General features: G+C 45.4%; 1 protein-coding gene across 7 annotated transcripts in view; it reads right to left on the bottom strand.

The window, feature by feature from the left end:
- Positions 1-1,344: 1,344 nt before the first annotated feature.
- RPGRIP1 (RPGR interacting protein 1) overlaps positions 1,345-21,155 on the bottom strand; it is a 638,645-nt gene continuing 618,834 nt past the window's right edge. For all 7 annotated transcript variants that reach the window (XM_069633891.1, XM_069633894.1, XM_069633896.1 and 4 more), the window contains one exon: positions 1,345-3,557. In XM_069633891.1, coding sequence (XP_069489992.1) covers positions 3,415-3,557 — 143 coding nt within the window. In that variant the 3' untranslated portion in view covers positions 1,345-3,414. The remainder of the gene's footprint in view (positions 3,558-21,155) is intronic.

Below are 21,155 nucleotides of genomic sequence, written 5' to 3'. Positions count from 1 at the left end.
ATCCATGCGCTACGCTGCAATAGCTGCATTTTGGGGATTTGTGAATGCCGCATTGCTAGGGTTACCCATGTGTTACTATTATTATATTTGCATGATATGTTAATCTACCCAAGTAATTTAGAAGAAAATCAGCTAATTTAAAATTAATCTTAAAGTGATGTCAAATTTCTAATGTGTGTGCCAAGTTGCACAAATATTCATTCCATGTGGTAAAGATGGAATTTTTGCATTACATGATTTACCCTGGAAAAATGGCAATGGACCAATCTGAGGTTCAAGTATTTGCTCATTTTTCTAAACGATGCACAGTAAAGTATTCAACTTTGGTTAGTCCCATCTTTCTTTATGTTATTTGTTAACCATGAACCTAACCCTGAAGAACAGTGGAACACTGTGCATATTGGGAAAGACTAGCGAAAACAACATGAATAGCATTCATGAGAAAATAAAGTACAGCAGGATGTGATCCGAAGCATTGACATGAAGGACTAGGAGGAGTGTGCAACAGCAGAAGAACTAGCTTCTGGATAGGTAAAGTAAGCCGTTTGATGAACACAAATACTGTGGCACCAAGACCATTCTAAGAAATCTTCTTAGAGGTTGATTTACTGGGAAATGCATTGTCCCTAATGTAAAAGAAGGGGTATATGCATCACAGCTTGCGAACACAATAGTATTTTGCATGATAAACTTCTATCAAGGAAACACGTCTGCATGGAATTGAAGACAACCTTAGAAGATGTAAACATTCATTTTGATATCACTATACATCATTGTATTCTGGCACACCTCAAGAATTTGAAGTCTGTAAATCAATGGCAGGTTGGATAGTTATTGTTCTTGATTACATCTTCTCATAACATTTCAACCTGTAAATATCATTTTGAAAGAAGCTGCATTACCTTGACCAGATTCAACAAGTGCACCAACAGTACAGTCTTTGCTTATCATTGCCAGTTCCGGATTAAACCCTGTGGAGGCCCCTATGCAGTCGAAATGTCGGGCTCCCATGCAAATTATCTCTGAATAAGTATTTTCTGCACTGTTTTATTTTGACCCATTGTCACAGGGCTGCTAAAAGGAGTGGGGCCCAAAGGCCAGTGCCTACTTGGCTTAATGGATCATCCGGCACTGATCATTGCACCTGAGCGAATGAGAGGCCACTTTCAGTAGCCGACTGGTATGAACATGCCTAAGTTGTTCATTATCATAGGAAATTCTGGGTCAGATCAATCAGGAACCAGAACGACATGAGAAAGAAACAATGCATGGAAGACAATGGAAAAAAAACAATGCATGGAAGACAAAACAACGACATGTATGTGCCAATGAAGCAAATGCAAGTTGAAATGTTAATGTAGGGTACATGATAATCTCACTGCAGGCCATGCTACAATATTTTTAGCTTGATCTTGTATACAAGCAGAATTCTCTGCTAAGAAGCTTAAGTTATTGATACATTTACAAAAACCTAAAAGAACATAGCATTGGGTAGCATTAAATGTAATTACAGTTCTCCTTGTACCTTAGAAAAGCACAACGGTTTTGATTGCAGTAAAATTGTCATAGAAGATGGCTAATTCCATTACATCATCAAGGGTTACCATCTTCACTGAAACTGACAGAAGTATTATGTATGAGCTTTATCATTTGTATGAAATGCATCTATGTTTCTGAGTGACAGAGCAACTCAATAAAAAAAATGCTGGACAGCTGTGAGTACCTTCTTGAAGATGTATTTTAATTTATTGCCTGCGTGCCACCAAAAATCAAATGGGACGAAGAACATCATTTGTATGATTTATTAACAGTTATTGAGGCATCTTATGATCGTCAACACAGCATTGAGACCCATGCATCTTTAATAGGTTTGGCCTGTGGAGCCAACAACTATGGACCAGAAGAGTGCCAGAGATTGACTGTGGGTGTTGCCAGTGATCCAAAGATCGTTGACCAGTTCATGTTCCGATGAACACAAGGGGTATCCTGTTCACCTGAGAAGTACTAAATGAAACAAGGCGGAGAGCTCTTACATGGCCCCTCCACTTCCCTGGCTGTACCTTCCCATCTCTTCACTGGACAGACCGTTGTGCATGCCAATCCGCTTGTGTAAAGAAAATGATCATTTGCACCAAACAGAAATGACTGAACATTGCTAGAAGCAGGCTTTAGAAAGCACCCACCTCATGACTCTGGAACGCACTCTTGCCCCATCATGCTATGTACCACTTGCTCTCCACTCCGCCCCTCACTGGGTCTTGCTTTCTCCCACCAATCAGTTTTACTATCTCGAAACTTCAGCAGCTAGCAACATTCGACAACAGCTTCAGAAAATGCCGTCAATCCTCCATCAAGCAGGATATCTGCTGTCATGTTAACATTCTGTTATATTCATAGTAGTCCTGCTTTCTCTTTATGGCTCAGTGTTCAATTTGTATATTATCTCGTTGACACTAATATGGAGTATATAGGTTGAAAGGGTTTTAATTGATTTGTGGTAGAAGCGTGCTAAAGCAGAAGAGAACATTTGTGGGGGAGTCTATTGTTCTGAACTCGATTGAACCGTTTTTTAAGGGGAGGAAGGATAGCTCAGGGGAACGTGCTTGTCTTGGAAGCAAGACAACGCGGTGCAACACAGGTTCGCATCCCGATCCCGTGCTTGGAAACTACTCGTTGGTATTAAGTGCGTTATAAATGAACAATTACAATTGGTCATTAAATCATTAAAGAAGAATCCAGTTTATGAGACTTGTGTCGGTGACCTCTCCTATCTGTTCCACGGGACAATAAGCGGAAACGTGTTATACGACATCACTCTTGCATATTTATTCCCAATTATCTAGGATAAATTGAGACAATGTAGTACTTACCAGGGCAGGAGGGTGCCAACAGCTATGCTGTTTGCATCAAAACATGTGGATGGGATTTATCGCAGAGGCGGGAGGGACAACAAAGACTGTCATAAACCAAGGCTGACAGACTCAACATCCGCACAGCAGATGTAGACGGAAGCAGAGGTAGACAGAAATAAAAGACAAATTATCTATGAGGAAGACAGTCTCATATGCCTTCCTGCTTGTGACAGAAATATAGAAATAGGCTAATGCAAGCTAGATGGAATTAGGAACATGCTTTGGTAGAGACCATGAAAATATGTAAGAGCAACAGACAGTTAGTGATGTGGGACTGCTGCTCCACATAAACATCTTTCCACAGAAATATTCAAGTATGATATAAATCATAGTTGTTCATTATGTGGCCCTTTGGACTACAAATTCCAAGATCCTTCATCATCGACTATCCCAGGATCATGGGAGCTGAAGTCCAAAACATCTGCAGGGGGACATAGCTAATAACCATAGCAGACCTATGATGGCAACCATAGAGTAGTCCAGAAAGATCTATGCAGTGAACTCAGATGCTGCCACAAAAGGCGGCCCTCTTTCCAGACAAGGGTCGGTCTTTTCTTTCCCAGTAAACAGCGCGAAGGGCTTCCACAGCTTCCACCGACACGGTCAGAGTCCCAATTATAGTATCTTGCTCTGGGACATTGAAAACTGTGAGGGGGAGAGAAATGTGGGCCTATGAATTACATTACTTTTAAAAACACACTACAAGCAATTCAAATATTTCAACCGTAATTTTAATCTCCAAAACAGTGCAGAGCGCAATTGGTGATATATTTGACTTCTGGAATGATCTACTCTTTTCATATGGTATGTCATCACTTTACCCAGCTCCATCAACACACTTAACTTTGGGCAGGCTAGAGGGGGCAATTAGGGCATTAAGTGGTATCTCTTGGTGCAAGTTACATGTACGGCCTGTATTTTACTGCCTGGAGAGTATGTATGACCAGGCACCACAGAGGCACTGCCTGGAACCCTGGGCCTCATTTCGAGTTTGGCAGTAATTCCTTTACTGCCAAAAAAGCATTTACAGCAAAACAAAAGAGGTGATGGCTGGAAGATTTAGAATTCACCTTATCCTTTCGTATTGCTCTGGGCAACTTTCCAGGCCATCGTTCTTCGCTTGCCAAGCAATTACACAAGGGGAAAGATCATTTGCAAATCAGGCCTGGTCCCACCACAAAAGGGGCAGTCTAGTCCGCACTGCTTGGTCACACCCCTTGCTCACAAGACCACAAGCAACCTAGGACATGCTTCAGTCTCTTACCGCAATTACGAACACTTTTTTTTCACACACTGCCAAAATTGTAATGAGGTCCCCTCTCTTATCAGTTGGAAGGAGATGGCGCAACCATAACATAAATGCTCGATTTGAGGCTCTCATTGGTACCCGTGTGTGGACCACCTAGAATGATGGACATACGGACTATAAGTAGATTACATGTGCACACATCTCTGCTGACCATTCTCCTGGCTGGGTTCAGAAGCTAGAAAGAACTGGGGTGGCAGCAAGCCAGTGGGCACTGCAGGCCCTTTTAAGGGTCACATTATGCCACGTGTGCCACACTTTAGTATTGTGATGTGCCTTCTCTGTGCTGTAGGCTCTACCTTCCCACTGGCTGCTCGCTTTCCATTACATCTCTGAGACCTATCACATCCCAGGATATTATAACACCAAGGCAGGGAGCACGATGGGGGAGTGACACGATCTCCTCACACAGGTAAGTGTATTTAAGTTCTTTATTGCATGGGCCCCAATGTCGAGGTACCACCACCAGAGTCAGAGATAAACTGGCCCTTGTGGAATGTTGATTCCTGAACCGGCATCAACATTCCACACGCGCCTATGCACATTACAACATATCCTCTTCCCTTACATAACCAAAAACAACATTAACAAAATGCAAAGTGAACAGGAAATAAAAGCAATGGTGAAAGAAACAGTAACATATAGCTACCCTTCCTCCATAAACAAAACATGTCGCAATGATACAGAATAGTAATCAAGACCATCGCACCTGAAATACACAACAGTGCAACACTTAACAAATGTAGTCTCTAAACCTTATGGGGGGCCCCCACTGCCTAGCGAGGCGGCCCCCACCTTGCCCCACATCAGCTTGCTGAGGAGGAACAATCTCACTCTCCACATTCACACCTGAACCAGAAGATCCCGGAACATCCTCTTCCTGTTCGCACCTCACTCCTTGGGAACCCACAGGATCAAAGTCCAGAGCTACATCCTGAGATTCCCCTCTCAAATCTGCACCTGACATTCCAGCACGCTTGACTCCATCCACCACCACACGTCTTTTACTCCACACGGAGCCATCCTCCAATTGTACATGACCCTTACCGGTCTTCACAACTCTCCTTGGGGGTAAAAACGTGCTATTGCCTATGTGAACCAACCTAGGATTTTTTATGTACATATTATCCCCAGGCCTAACGCCTAATTCCTTCCTGAATTTCTGGGAAGAAACCAAAGCTTCCTGGCGCGCCAGAATACTGTGATGTATACTTTGCAGATCCACATTACATGAACCACCGCCACCCAAAGCCAAAGTTCTCAACATAGTTCCTGCTTTTCTGCCCCTCATGAGTTCAAATGGAGACTTTCCCGTAGCCACTGAAGGAGTCCTACGATACGCAGCCAGGTACAGTGTCACAACATCCTGCCAATCCAAACCATTAGCCAAAGCCAATTGTATAGCAGACTTAATGGTACCATTCGCCCACGCAACCAGACCATTGGCACATGGATTATATAAAGCAGTCCGGTGATGGGAAATGGCCTGCTGAACAAAAATTCTCTCATGGCTCTGGACGTGAACTTCACACCATTAACTGTAACTAAGTTGGCCGGTAATCCCTCACGGTCAAACACTTTCCTCAAAAAAGCAATAACATAATCTGTAGTGATATTACCACAGGCGGCTACCTCGATCCACCTGGATGTATAGTCCACCAAAACCAACAGATATCTATAGTCAGGCTGAAGACATTCAAAAGGACCCATGATGTCCAAAGCCAATTTAGTCCAGACTTGCTCAGGAACATCTACAGGATGTACCGGTTGTGGATGCAATACCTTACTTTTATCACTGATGGCACAAGCCTGACAATCTTTCACCGCCTGTTCTACATCCTTGTCCATAGACGGCCACCAGTAATCTTCCCTAAGTCTCCTCTTGGTCAAAGACTGACCCAAATGACCAGCATGCACCAATTCCACAATTTTACCTCTTAGACTTACAGGGGGAATCAACCTGACACCTCTGGACACACCCCAAGGACCCTCAGCCAATTCATGCAATACCTGGGAATAGCCTCTCCCCTCAGGTTTGTCCTCGACGGTATGCCAACCTTTAACCAGACCCTCCCTGATCCATTTTAATTCAACATCAGACTCAGACTCCACATCCCACAACGACTTCTCCACAGCAGAAGCCACATAAGCAACCTGACACCCCTGCAAGTCCTCCTCTTTCACCAACCCGGCCTGGTTGTGACTGTCACCCTCCATCACAGGCAAACGGGACAAACAATCCGCCACATTAAACTTCCCTGGAAAATATTGCAAAGAGAAATTGTAATCCTGTAGCTCCACCGACCACCTCGAAATCGTCGGGGATACTGCCATCACACCTTTGGTAGAAAACACCTGCACCAACGGTTTGTGGTCTGTCCTGACTATATACGGTATACCCCAAAGAAATGTCCTGAAATGTTTTGAAGCCCACAGCACAGCCAAGGTCTCCCTCTCAATTACCAAGTACCTGGTTTCCACATCTCTCAGCGTCTTCGAGACAAAGGCCACCGGCATCCATTCATCATCCACACATTGTTCTAGCACCGCACCCAAACCCACCTCGCTCGCATCCACCGTAAGTACAGTCTTGTTCTTGGGATCAAATGACCTCAGGCACGGAGCATTTTCCACATCTCTCTTAACCAGCTCAAATTCTGCCCCACACTCCTCAGACCACACAAATCTGACTGACTTCCTCAACAGGGCCCTCATGGCCACCGTCTTCTCAGCATAGTTGGATATAAATTTAACATAATACTCTGCAAGGCCCAGGAAAGCCCTCAGCTGGTTTTTATTGGCTGGAACTGGCGTGTCTCTCATAACCTGTACCAACTCTCCCTTAGGGGTAACACCCTGCGAACTCAGGCTAAAACCTAAATAGGTAACCTCTTCCACACCCACCTGACATTTGGTTAGTTTTACAGTCAGACCTCTCTCTTTAAGAATCTGCATGACCTTCCTGACCCTAACATCATGTTCCTCCCTGCTACTACCCCACACCAAGATGTCGTCCTGAAAATAACTTATTCCAGAGACCCCTCCAAACATCTGCTGCATTAACCGTTGGAACACAGCAGAAGCTGAAGCAAGGCCAAATTGCATGCGACAAAAACGGTATGCCCCAAAAGGAGTCACAAATGATGTGAGAGGCCTAGAGTCAATGTGCAGGTCAATTAAATGGTACGCCGTTGACAAATCAAAGGTGGAAAAATACTTTGCATCCCCCAATGTCAACAACAACTCGTTAATGTTCGGCAAGGGATGCCGATCTACCCAAATGCTACAATTAAGCTCCCGAAGGTCTACACACATTCTGATACTCCCATCACCCTTCTTGACCAAGACCACGGGAAACAACCACTCTGACGACTCAATAGGTTCAATTATACCTGCCGTCTGTAATTTGGTCAACTCCGCTTTCAATGCCTCCCTTGCCGCTACCGGCAATCTCCTCACTTTGTGTACTTTAGGGACTGTGCCCCTCTTCAGCACGATGCGATGGGCAAAACCTCTGAACTTACCGAGAGTATACTAAAATACCTCTAGAAACTCATTCATGAGCACCGTTGGCGTAACTATTTTGCTATCCACCGCTCCCTCTACAATACTGAGAACTGGCACCTCCTTACCCGGATGACTCTGCATTTGTAAAACTGCCTGCTCGTCCCAACCCAACACACTAGTGCCCTTGGAGGCCACATACAGTTTACCCAAAGCTTTCCTCCCATTGAAGGAAAAATTGGACCAATTGTGTCCCAGTACATCAATAGGGTTCTGCCCATATGCGCATGGCTTGATGTCCGAAGCCAATAAAGTTGAAATCTGTTTACCCAATACTTCATGATACACTTCTGGAGCCACCATTGTGTAAGGTGACCCTGAATCCACCAACATATCCACAGGATGCTCATCCACCAATACTGAAACCCAGGGACCCTTTCGCACACTTCCATCCACATGCAGAATCACACCCTGTTCAGGTCTACCGCCTGAGGCACCTTCTTGTAACATTCTGGAATCATCTGGAGCAACATTAGCCACCACTTGCACTTTACACATGCGTGCATAATGGCCCACGCGTCTACATTTCCTGCATTCAACATTGCTAGCGGGACAGGACTTAGAATCAGCCGCATGGCTGTACCAACCACAATTTTTACACCCATCCTTACCCTTAGACCACCTGCCCCCTTGACCATTCACCTTATCCACATTTTTCTTGTTCTTTGGTATTACAGCATGAACCACCTCCCTAGACGCATCCCTCTCAGTAACAATCTGTACGCTCGTCTTGGAAGCCTCAATTGCCCTAGCAATCTCCAACACCTTATCTAAGGATGGGTCACTCTCAATCCACAATCTTGCTCTGATTTTTTGATTAGAGGTCTTCATCATAATTTGGTCCCTGATGTGTTCATCCCCATTACCAGGAAACCTACACGTGGCCATTAGCGCTCGTAATGCCGTAACATGAGTATCTATGCTTTCCGTGGATCCTTGTGCCCTAGAAAAGAATTTATATCGCTCCAAAACCACATTAACTCTTTTACCAAATCGAATTTGCAATTTTTTCAGGGCAGTCTCATATGCACTTATAACCATCTCTCCCTCACCGCCACCTGGAACCATTACATTCTCTCCAGGCAGGTGACGAAAAAACGCTCAAGCCCTCAGTACCAATACAATTGAGCAATGCAGCCTCCTTTTCATCATCGTTGAATTTTGCACCGCCGGCGGCCCTCAGGTATACTTTGAAGGCATCCACCCACTGCTCCCAAGGGGCAGTAGGTTCACCAGGGTTTGGCAAAAAGGCAGGTGGAGGCCTCGCAGCTATATGTGGCATGTTAAATCGAGGGTGCACTGGTCACCAACAAAAAAAAAATCAATTTGCAGACCCCAAACCAGTAAACAGTACGCTCCTTGTGAAACCAAAAGGGTTCCTTGTCCCAAACCAATGAGGAAGCTCCGTAAATTGTCACTTTGTTTTCATGCACTGAAATGTAAAATGCAGTACTCAAAATCAGCCCGGTTGGCCCCACGTAAGTCAATGTCAGAGTGTCAGGTGCAATCCAGGTAATCCGTGAGACAGACAACTGCAAAAAGTCAAAGCGACCTACCGGTGCACCTTAGCAGCCATATCCATCAACCCCTTGCTGCCGTCACCTGTCCAAAGTGAGCACCGCAGCACTCAGCTGGCATGGAACACGAAGCGACACTCCGAAATCCTCCTAGGACGTAGCCTGGAGCAGCCGCTACATCCGCGTCTCCTCCCCCACGGATGCGGAGACTCGGGAGATAGCCCCGCCCCCTGATGGCAGCAGCCGGCAAAACAAAAAGAGGACTTCGGGCGGACACATATCCGCATCGCGTCCCAGGCCACTCCTTCACCCGTCTTGACCAATCCTTCACCTGAGCCTGGGCTGGACTCCTGTGCAGCCACCAGAGGCCACCGCAAGTCACACCATCTTGTGACTGCTCAGCTCGCACAGCGGTGAGACGGTCAGGCAGGGCCGTATACGTCCAGGCGGGGCCCGCCTGCAGCCGTGACCGCAACATGACTCTACGGAGCCCTCCGTACATGGAGCACCTGCAATCTGGCGGTGATGACAGCACGGGCAGCACCAATCCTCCGGTGCCCTAACAGGGCCCCCGCCAATCCTCCGGCACCCCAACAGCATTCTCCGGGCTGTTCGGATAGATGCCAAAGACTTTGCAGTGTATTTTCTTCGCTGCGCGGATGGGGCAACTGTGCGCCGACAGCAGCGGGAAAGGCAACCGAAACAGCAACGCACGCGTGAAGCCGGGGTCCACACAAATCCTCGTCGCCAATGACAGGATCTCCTCACACAGGTAAGTGTATTTAAGCTCTTTATTGCATGGACCCCAATGTCGAGGTACCACCACCAGAGTCAGAGATAAACTGGGCCTTGTGGAATGTTGATTCCTGAACCGGCATCAACATTCCACATGCGCCTATGCACATTACAACAGAGAGCTATGACATCCTTTCGTGACATCATACGACAATCTTGCGAGGCTCCCATCTCAGAATTATGGATGCTGTCAACGCTTTTTAAAGTCAAGTCGCAGATGATGTGAAATACAGACATCAACGTCCCAATAGAAAACAACAATGTCAGACAAGTATCCTTTGCACACAAGTTACAAAGGTCTCCAATGCTGTGTACTGTAAATTACAATATACCACACAACCTTATAGACTCTCATTAATGAAACCCACCCAAAATGTTGTAAAAGGGTGGCTACATGCGAGCATACATGCAACGTCATTCTTCAAAACACATCGCCTTTAAACCACTTGCTTTTTTAAGCATATAATTGTGGTGTAGTTAAGCTAGGCCTGATCACGTGAGCGAAGGGTGACCCGCACCACGTGACCTGGGCCGTAATAAAGGTTTTGCCCAGAAGGGATTAATCTGGCGCCAGCAGCGAACATTGCGAGTCGGGCGATTCATTTGCTCTGTATAAGTGAGAGTGAAAGAGTGGCGTATGAATGTCCCCGACCTCCCGGAATGTACCGGACGTCGGGAGAGATAACATTACACTGGTGACGAGGCTGTTTGAAGCCACGTGTGACAAACAAACGGGAACAAAAATAATAATAATAATAATAATAATAATAATGTGCCACTCTACTGCCTGCCCAACGATTACACCACGAATACCAGAAAGGTCTAGAAGGCCTCAAGGATCATCATCACCACAGTTTTCCAAGCCATCATAAGGGAGACACAGTGGTGCACCCAGACAAGGTGAGGACATTTAAGCCCAACCACGACAACCACGTGGGAACACATGCTGCCCACAGGCACAGCAAAAAAGGGGAAAAAAGGCATGCAATGGAGAAAGTGCGCAAGAGACGAACAGCAGGCCAGCGCCAATACAACAAGGTGAGCCAACATGACCAGACCCCATACTAGCACGTCCAGAGCAAATAGTGGCAGCGCAGTGTGAAGAGAAAGCATGGACAGCCAAGAAACCACGCAAACAACCTTTATGAAACCGTTGTATCCGTACACCACGGGAGCTGCCCTCAGATGGGGGATATGGCTCCAACAATTTGAGCTCCACTTACAGGCCAGAGACATTGCTGAAGGTAGGAGAAAATGCATGCTTCTACTACTAAACATCGGCGCTGCAGCACTACATCTATTCAACACGCTTCCGAACAGAGGGACAGCAGACGAGTAAAACTCAGCAAAAGGGGCGTTAAACAATAAATCCAAGTCCAAACTGAACTCAGACTGTGAAAGGTTCAATTTTTGCATGACCCACCAGAGGGAGAAAGAAACCATTGACGACTTCCATGCACGACTTAGGGAACTGGAGGTCGATTGTGAATTTCCAGACGAAGACTTTGCGGCCCGTCTGCAGATTATCAATGGGTTGTCGTCCGAAAAACTACAAAGGGCAGTACTGTCGGAGAAAAACATCTCGTTGGACCGCATACTGGCTATGTGGAGACTACGGGAGCGCACGGATGATCAAGTAGCGGTCATGGAAGCAGCAATCCAGTGCCTGCCCCTGGACAACACGCAAAAAGAATAAGTAGCAGCAGTCCGAGGTCGACAAGAAGAAAGGCGCCCCAACAGCGCAAGGCCGGAACGCCCATCAGGATGACGTGACACCTGCAAGTGGTGTGGTGGTCCCTGGGCACAGAGGCGAACCATGTCTGGCCTTAGGAGTAACCTGTAGAAAGTGCAAAAGGCTGAATCACTTTGTAGCCATATGCCTGAACCCCACACCCCCGAGGGACCCGGGCCGACAATGCACCTCAAACCGGCAACAAAGGGGAAGAGGAAAAGCCAGAGCTGTCGCCACCACTCAGAGATCGCCTAGCAGTAGCAAAGCAGGTGAGTCCTCGGATGAAGGTGCGTCCTCCGCCAGATGCGAAAAGGAAAGACGGAAGAAGACCAAAGGAAAAGATCATCAAGTTCACATGCTCTCTGCCATAAAACCGAACAGAACAAAACACAACCGGAAGAGAAAACAACACAAACGAACATTGTGCACCATCCTGTCAGATGGGAACCCCATCAGGGTGGTCGTAGACACAGGAGCGACGGTGAACATCATGCCCATCCAACCTTACAACACCATAGACCCGAAGCCAACGCTCCAAGACAGACGAGTGAGACTCTTTGCGTATGGGTGCAAGAGGCACCTACCAGTACCCGGGTCGTTCCGATCAGACCTAGCGTACAACAAAGCCACATGCTGGGCCGGAATATATGTGGTAGACGCGGGACTGGAAACACAAGTAAGCTGCCACACCGCAGAGAAATTGCACCTGGTACATTTTGCATTCAGCGTTAACCCACTGGAAATAGACAACCTCTTAGAAAAACACCACAAAGTATTTCAAGGAATGGGATGCCTCCGTGGGAGAAACAACCAAACTACACATCGACCCAACGATTGAGCCCAAGGCCGTACAACATCGCTGAGTCCCCTTCCATATGAGGGAATCTGTGGAGAAAGAGCTGGAGAAGCTAGAGAAGCAAGGGATAATCGAGAAAACATCTGACTCCACTCCATGGTTGTCACTGATGGCTGTCGCCCACAAACCACAGCAACCTAATGCTGTAAGAATATGCATTGACATGAGGCTGTCCAACCTAGCCATCGGTCGGGTAACGCCACGTCACCCCCACCATTGATGAGCTGATCATGGACCTAACGAGAGCCAAAGTCTCCAGCAAACTCGACCTAAGGTCGGGCTATCACCAACTATGCCTCGCCAGAGAGTCCAGGTACATAACAATGTTTTCATCCCACCTATGACTCCGAAGATACAAACAGCTGAACATTGGTATTTCCTCAGTGGCAGAGGTTTTTGAGAATGAGATCAGAAGAGTACTTCATGGCCTTGCTGGAACCACCAACATTAGTGACGACATTTTAGTATATGGCACCACGACAAGCCAACACCATGAGCGACTAGCCACAGTCCTCCAGCGCCTAGAGGAATCAGTCCTCACTCTACACGCAGAGAAATGCAAATTCAACAAAAGCAAATTGAACTTCTTTGGCTACGTATTCAACTCCGACGGGGTGTCACCTGACCCAGCAAAGGTCTCTGACATCAATGGAATGAAAGCCCCCACGTCAGCGTCAGAGGTGAGAAGCTTTATGGGCATGGCCACTTATTGTGCGGGGTTTATGCCCGACCTGGTCACCATTGCAGCACCTCTGAGAGAACTCACAAAGAAGGAAAAACAATGGGAATGGGCAGGACAACACCAACAGCATTCCAACGCATAAAAGTCTTGGTAACCTAGTCTCTAAACAAAATAGACGTTGACAAAGTCAAAAAGTTTAAATACTTGGGTGTGGTCTTAGACAACTCAAAAAAAGAACTTGCCATGCAAGAAGCTCTCCTAAAGAAGATCCGAAACTTGGCGACACAAGGAAAGGCAATAGAAAGAAAATGTGGACGCTTCTCCAACATCCCAGTACTTAACTTTTATAAGTTGAAGGTTGTTCCCACTGTGACCTATGGTTCTGAGGCTATGCCCTATCTACCCAAAACAATATGGCCAAAACTGGAGGCCCTCTTTTGGAGAACGGTTTTAGGGCTGCCAAATTCAACCCCAGCCTCTCTGATCAGATGCAAACTAAGTCTACTCTCCCTACAGGGCACCATGGGGTGTAATACGCTCATGTTGTACAGGAAATGTGTCATCCTGAACTGTACTTTCCTCCACAGCTTGGACATCAAAGAAACATGTGAATCGAAATGAAAACTTTGCGCTATTAAAAAGTGTAGAGTGCTCAGAAGACAATCTAAAGTACAACCCCACAAGGGTAACTAAAAAAATAAAAGAGTTTTCGTTGATTCATACTCTAGCTGCAGCAAATAGCAGCAAACGTACATCCCACCTCCCTCCAATATGGAACAAACTAAACTCGCTACAGAACTACATCAAAAAGTTCTCTAGTCGATCAGCACGAAACACCATAATGAGAGCTAGATTGAATCTCTTTGATACTAACGAAATACGTCAAATCAGAGGACTTTCGTTGACCAAAAACTGCAGATTTTGTAGCAAGGAAAAGGAGACAATCTGCCATCTCCTACTATCCTGCCCCAGCACGGTGGACATTAGGCTCCCTTACATGAAATACTTATTCAGATACTCGTCATCGACAGATGAAGAAATATGGTGGGCAAGAATGATCAGCGGGGACAGAGCCTCATGGCAAATAGCGACTGAATCTGGAATCTAAACACAATGCAACTACTTGGGCCACTCCTAGCCTTCCTCTACCGTCTCTTTAACCCTCTAGAGATATGTCCCACTTCAATTAATTTATTACGAAACTAGATTGAAGATGTAAAAAAATCAATTTTGATTAAATTCAACATTACAACTTTTTTTTATTTTTTAAGTCTTGCTATCCAGCACCACAAAAATAGCATTCTTCAACACTGGCAGCGTATACCCAGTTGCTTTCGCCAACCGAGCGCTAACAAAGACCGAACAAAACTATGCCCACATTGAGAAGGAAGCACTAGAGATCCTATGGGGCCTCTGCCACTTCAGTGTATATCTCCTAGGGCAACCAGTGAAAGTATTCACAGACCACAAACCACTGATACTGATTTTCAGAGTGTCAGCACCACACCCCCAGCATGGCTAGAAAAATTGATGCTCCAATTGCATCCGTTCAACATTGAAGTTTCGTACAGAGACAATCCGGCTGACTACCTGTCTCGCCACCCACAACCCACCACCAGACAAGAGGAGAAGGGTACCTCTTCGTCCTAATGGACACATTTTGCAGATACCCGGAAGTGGAGCACGTCAAGTCCACAGACGCCATGTCAGTCATCACTGCCCTCAAGAAAGTATTCGCCATACACGGGATACCCAGGAAACTGAAAAGTGACAATGGGCCACCATTTACCAGCCATGAACACAAGCAGTTTCTCACCAACCTGAATTTAAAACACCAGAAGATCACCCCATGCTGGCTGCAAGCAAACAGTGATGCTGAACGCTTCATGGGATCCTTAAACAAAACCATAAGAATTACGAAAGATCACAACCAACCCTGGCTGCCAGCAGAATATAGATTCCTCCGAACACACAGATAAACCCTGCATACGTCCACAGGAGTAAGCCCAGCAGCATTGATGTTCGGAATGCCAATACAAGCTGAACTACCGCTACACCCGAGCTGGGTGATCCCCGACTCTGACATACCACTCATAGAGGAGAGGCGAGCCAGGTGGAATGAGAAAGAGAGTCAAGCCTGACACACACAGCACAGGGAACTGCAGCCAGGGGGCACCGTGTTAGTGAAGACCAGAACACCCCAGAAGAAGATGACACTGACTTACGAGTCGCACCCATGGACAGTAAGGACGCCAACCACAGCATGGTACCAGCTGCCAGAGGGACAGAAGTGGTGACACAAAATGTATCCCATTTCCGAAAGGTTCCAGCGACACTATGGGAGGAACAACCGAACCCTGGAACACCAAGTGAAGATCCCCCACCAGATCCGGAGACACCAGCAAGAGCGAATGGGAATGCATCCCCACGAGTAAACTCAGAACAGGGTTTTGACCAAGCACAAGACCCCACGGCCGCAGGCCTCAACGAGACCGAGCTACCCGAGAACACACTCAACATATTAGCGTTTGAGAGAGGCCACGGCCCGCGTCCCAGCTACAAGCATATGTGCTGCAAGGGATGCACCACCGAAGGCCCGAGGTAGAAGAGAACCAGCAAGATACATTGAGAAAGTTTTCGTGTTTGTCAAGTATTCTAAGTTTGGGAGGAGTGTGATTTAGTTAAGCTGGGTCCTATCACGTAAGTGAGGGGAGACCCGTGCCACATGAACTGGGCCGTAATAAAGGTTTTGCCCAGAATGGATTATTCTGGCGCAAGCAGCGGACATCGCAAGTCGGGTGATTCATTTGCTCTGTGTAAGTGTAAGTGAGAGAGAGGCATATGAACGTTCCCCGACCTCCCGGAACGTACCGTAGGTCGGGAGAGATAACATCACAATAATGTCACTGGCATTTGCTAAAGTGTGCATTACATGAGGTCAAAAAGGGCAATGCATTGAATATTTGCTTTAAAAACATTTAGGTCATCACTAGTAGCACCTTGCAAAACAGCAATCGACTTGCACAAATAACCCCTCCACATGTCTTCCCTGGGGAGCATTTTACACATATTCTTTCCCACTCTTTTATTTCTGAAACAGAGAATATTATCGTGGGCTCCTGTTACAAAGTTATCAGCATTAGTCTTAACCGCATCCTATCACTCTGAGGCGACACGATAAAGCTGAGGATGACCCAGCCAACACATCGTAGCTATATAATGATATTTCCTTCTTATGGTTTGACCTTTTCTTTTCCCCATGGGCACTGCAGAGGCCAGTTCCCACCAAGAAGACCCACCACCCATAGCTCGAAAATAACATTAGTCCACAATTTTGAGCACAAAAGGCAATGGGGAACAGTAAAATACATTCACATTACGCAAGTGAGTCATGGTAACATCACATTTATATTTTAAGCCTAAAAGGAGGAGGCGTGGAGGGGAGGAGCATACCAGGAGGCCAAAATCCCATCTCCTGGTCCCTCTATCCACTCCGCTGAGCCCTACCGGCCCAGAACCCCTCAGTGAGCACCATGTTGCCAACTCCACCCAATGAAGGGTGTCTGGTTTTTTATACTGCTCCAGCTCAACACAGTTTTAGACTTGAAGCGTGTAAAACTAGTCCAAGTTATGACGCATTATTCACCTTCTAAGAGTGTCGTTTCTTTGATACTTTATACACTTTTCCATATACAACAGTACGATTTTTGAGTACGCTATAAACAGACAAGAAGGGAAAGAGATTACAGTCCCTTACGTCACAACACAGCCATGCCAATAAAAACAACACATAATATGTTTGGGTGAGTAAAGGTGGGCGTGGGGGCGTTGACTTTAGTTTGTACTGCTAACTGTTCCACTGGTTACTTAATAATGGTGTTTCACCAAATTTTAAACGTTGCATTCATTTGGCAACGTTAAAAAAAGTTCATGTGGTAACATAACGTAATGAAACACACATTTTAAAGGGAGTTGAGGGTATTAAGCGCTGCTTTATCATACTGCATGTGTTTCCTTTGTGTTGTAAACTTGGTGACTGTTGCTGTGTGCTGAGTCTCGATTAACAAATAAGGACAGAGATGTGAATTAGAAATCATTGCTGATTTCTGAATCTGCTTCCGTAGCAGCTAGATTGAGAACACTGATTATCCAGAGTGTCTTCTCAGAGAGTGGAACAAACAGAAAACTGTGGCAATTAAATATCCGTATGTATAGTATGGGGTCTATAGAAAGCCATTAGCGAATAATACATTTTCGGTAAAGCTGTATGACCCTACTATGACTTCACACCAGTGGAATATGAAAATGATATTGCACTGGCCTGATGTCACAGCAGTGCAATGTAATATTCTTTTTTTAACTTGTTTATTTATACAAATTTATACAAAAGTAACCAGTGAAAGACAAAACACAAAAGCAAACAATCAAGAATAATGGTGATATAGAACTGACATAGCATATGAATTACAAATGCCCAAAACATAACCCCCACTGAAACATAAAACAGAAATCCATTAAGCAAAAGAACAAAAATTAAAATACATCAAGATATCTCCTCCAAATTTTCTCAAAATTGACCAATCTCTTCTCTCTTCTGAATACTACCTCCTCCAGACTCGCAAGTGAATGCATCTAAAAAATCCATTAGGAAGAAAGCAGTATTACTTGTGATTTCTGTCTCCCTCCCTTGGCTCTCATCATGCCCAGGGGAAGCAGACGAACCTGTGTGCACTCTGTTATGTGTTGCAGCAGTATTCTTCATTAGGCCTCTGACAAAGACAGTCCAACTGCCTGGGGTGCAGCACTGTGCTGTGACAGCACAGCGCCAGAGGATCGCAGCTCCTACAATGCCAAAGCACTGTGTTCAGCCGGTTAGTGTTCGATGTATGCTGTTGACCAGTGCTGGGGTCGCACACCTGTCACAAGCTGCTGGCGTCACAACATAAACACTCCCACCCACCCCTAACAACGTCTCCCCAGGAGAAATTATTCAGAAATGGAATCTCCCTGTATGAATTACTTTCTCACCATGAAAAGAAGGGAATTTCATCCCATTTTAAATCCTCCATCATCTTGCTTTAAAAAAAAAAAAAAAACAATTCTTTACGCTTCTACGGAGGATGTTAGAAAAGTCAAGTCAGGAAAAGGAAGTCTCTGTTTTGAAATATTGTTTAGCCACTGCCCTTGGAGGGGAGAAACTCTAACAGAATTAACTGGATCACCTTGATGTGGGACACTATGTAGCAGAATTCCCTCACCCACTAGATGGGGGAGACTGTGTAGTAGAATAAACTCTCCCCTTGAAGGGGGAGACTCTGTATCAGAATAAAGTCATTTGAAGGGGAGACTCTGTATCAGAATAAATCCCCCCGTCTTGAAGGGGCTTCACTGTGTCTGGTCAGAATAAATACCCCCCATGTTGGGGGAGACTCTGTGACAGAATACACTCTCCCACTTGATGGTGGAAACAATGTAGCGGAATAAACTCTCCCATTGAAGGGGAGACACTGTAGCAGAATGCACTATCCCCTTTGATGTGAGAGTCTGTAGCAGGATACACTCTCCCACTAGATGAGGGAGACGCTGTACTAGAATAAAACATAACCATCCATGGGGAGACTCTATAACAGAATGCATTCTCCCCCTGGATGGGCAACATTATTTTGCCAAATAAACTCTCCCCCTTGAAGGGCAGTCTCTGTAATAGAATAAAGGTTCCCACTTGATGGGGGAGACTATGTAGCAGAATGAAGTCTCCCCCTTGAAGGGGAGACTCTGTGTTAGATTGAACTCTCCCCCTTGAAAGTGATTATCTGTAGCAGAATAAACATACCCCCCCCACGATTTGGGGAACCCTATACCAGAATGAACTCAGACCTTTGAAGTGGAGTCTCTATAGCAGAATACATTCTCCAACTTGAAGGGGTTGCTCTGTAACAGAATAGCAATAAAAACTCACCCCCTTAAAAGGGAGAGTCAGTAACAGAATAATCTCCCCTCCTTGATGTGGGACACTCAGTAACAGAATAAAGTCTGTGTATGAAAGAGCAATTACGGATGGGGGGAGACCTGCGCCAAGTGTCCAAGATCCCTCTGTCCTCATCGTGGATTACCCCATTTGTAATTTGAATGACTTTAGCATCCAATCTATAGAGCTGACCACAAAGGCAGGCCTGTCGGAGAAACTTGAATCGTGACTACTCACATGCAGCCTAAACCTGCAGAGCATGCTTCTAGCGTGGGCTCTCCTAATCAACACAGACATTTAGATACACAGGTCAGACTTCATCATGCCATCAAAAAAACAAAAAATATAAAGTATTGCAAACATAAGAACGGGTCATGCACATTCTTACAAAGGCTGAAACTTTCTTTATCTCGCATGAAGAAGGGCTCTGATGAGATTGGTTCTGAGCCCTTTGAGGTTGAACCTTCTTTGACATCGGAGGAGTCTCTTTGGTCTGATTCTGCTCGTAAGGTTAAAAAAAGTGAGGTAAGAAATCTGGTAAAGGTGATGCAAAGGGGTTGAAGTTGATAACGCACCTTCTGAAACCACAGATGGCTGCGCCTGCAGATAAAGTCTCAAGTTTGGACCTTAGTATTTTAACTGAGCACTCCAACAGGGACCTTCCGAGTGTTTCTGCACCAACGTGTTTGGATACTGCGATGGGTCCTGTTCAGGAGTTGGCTGTTGCAGATATGACCTTCCCCAAGATTGTATCCCTGGCGCCTCCTCCATTAGCAATGTTTCTGACTTTGTAGGAGAAAAGGAAAAAATTGGCTTCAAACTTTGGTACCAATTGTGGGAAAAAGTTGCGTGTAGGGCAAGTGGGTGTTGTTGGTATGGGGAATAAATTGGTGGACTCGCTATTTGGATTGTCGGGGGCCTTTTTATGAGGTGGGAGAAATCAAAGCAAGATGTCCCAGATTTACACAAGTCAATATCAAGAGGTATAGAGGGTAAAGGTGATAAAATGATCTCATGCCAAAGTTCATGCTTGAGTTCTAATTCTGTCCACGCAAAAAGACCTTAGCCCTAGCTCCGAAAATGCCTGAATGGTTTGAACTCAGGAACTTCTGTCTTGTTTATTGAGAGGCTCTTTAGTGATGCCCATGATGTCCTCTTAAATAGATACAATATGTTGTCTTATTACATGAAATTCCTCGTCTTCTTTCCATTGTATCCAATGACATTTTACAAGTGGAATTTATTTTTGACACCGTGTGGATATAGTTAAATTATACTTAACATCCAATTTGGTGAGATCAATGGTTTTAGAAGAAGCGTAATCCTCTCAAATGCTGGGTTATTTTTTTTTTAATTGTTTTATTGGTTAAACATGAATCCCTTGTTAACCTTTAACAAATGGTTGAGTAGAATTTCGACTCCTCGTGTGTAATTAGTCTCAAAATTAGTTTGTTGGTATTCACTGGACTTGATGTTCATCATCTGTCCTTATTTTCTTGAAAATTAATTCTACTAGTTTCAACACATCCAATGTCTGACCAATTTTATGAACCGTCATTAGTCTTTCCCACCATTCCTCCTCAGTGATGTAGTCAACTTGTATCAGTGATTCTCTCAGAAATCGATTTCTTACTGTTTGGAGTTTTGGGCAGGAGAGAGATAAATGCCTCGTAGATTCGATTAGTTCCGGGCTCTTACAGAATCGACATTGGGCAGCCTGCTCAGTTATCTGCTTTCTCAGATATTGAACTTCCCGCGATGGTAATATGTTCAGTCTACATCGCATCAAGAAATCACGATAGACGGGCGAAGGAAATGTCTTC

This window comes from Ambystoma mexicanum, chromosome 13, assembly GCF_040938575.1.
Source record: "Ambystoma mexicanum isolate Mex_15411 chromosome 13, UKY_AmexF1_1, whole genome shotgun sequence".
Classification (NCBI taxonomy): Eukaryota; Metazoa; Chordata; class Amphibia; order Caudata; family Ambystomatidae; genus Ambystoma; species Ambystoma mexicanum.
Note: the sequence above shows the minus strand (reverse complement) of the source record. Positions and strands in the feature narration are given on the sequence as shown.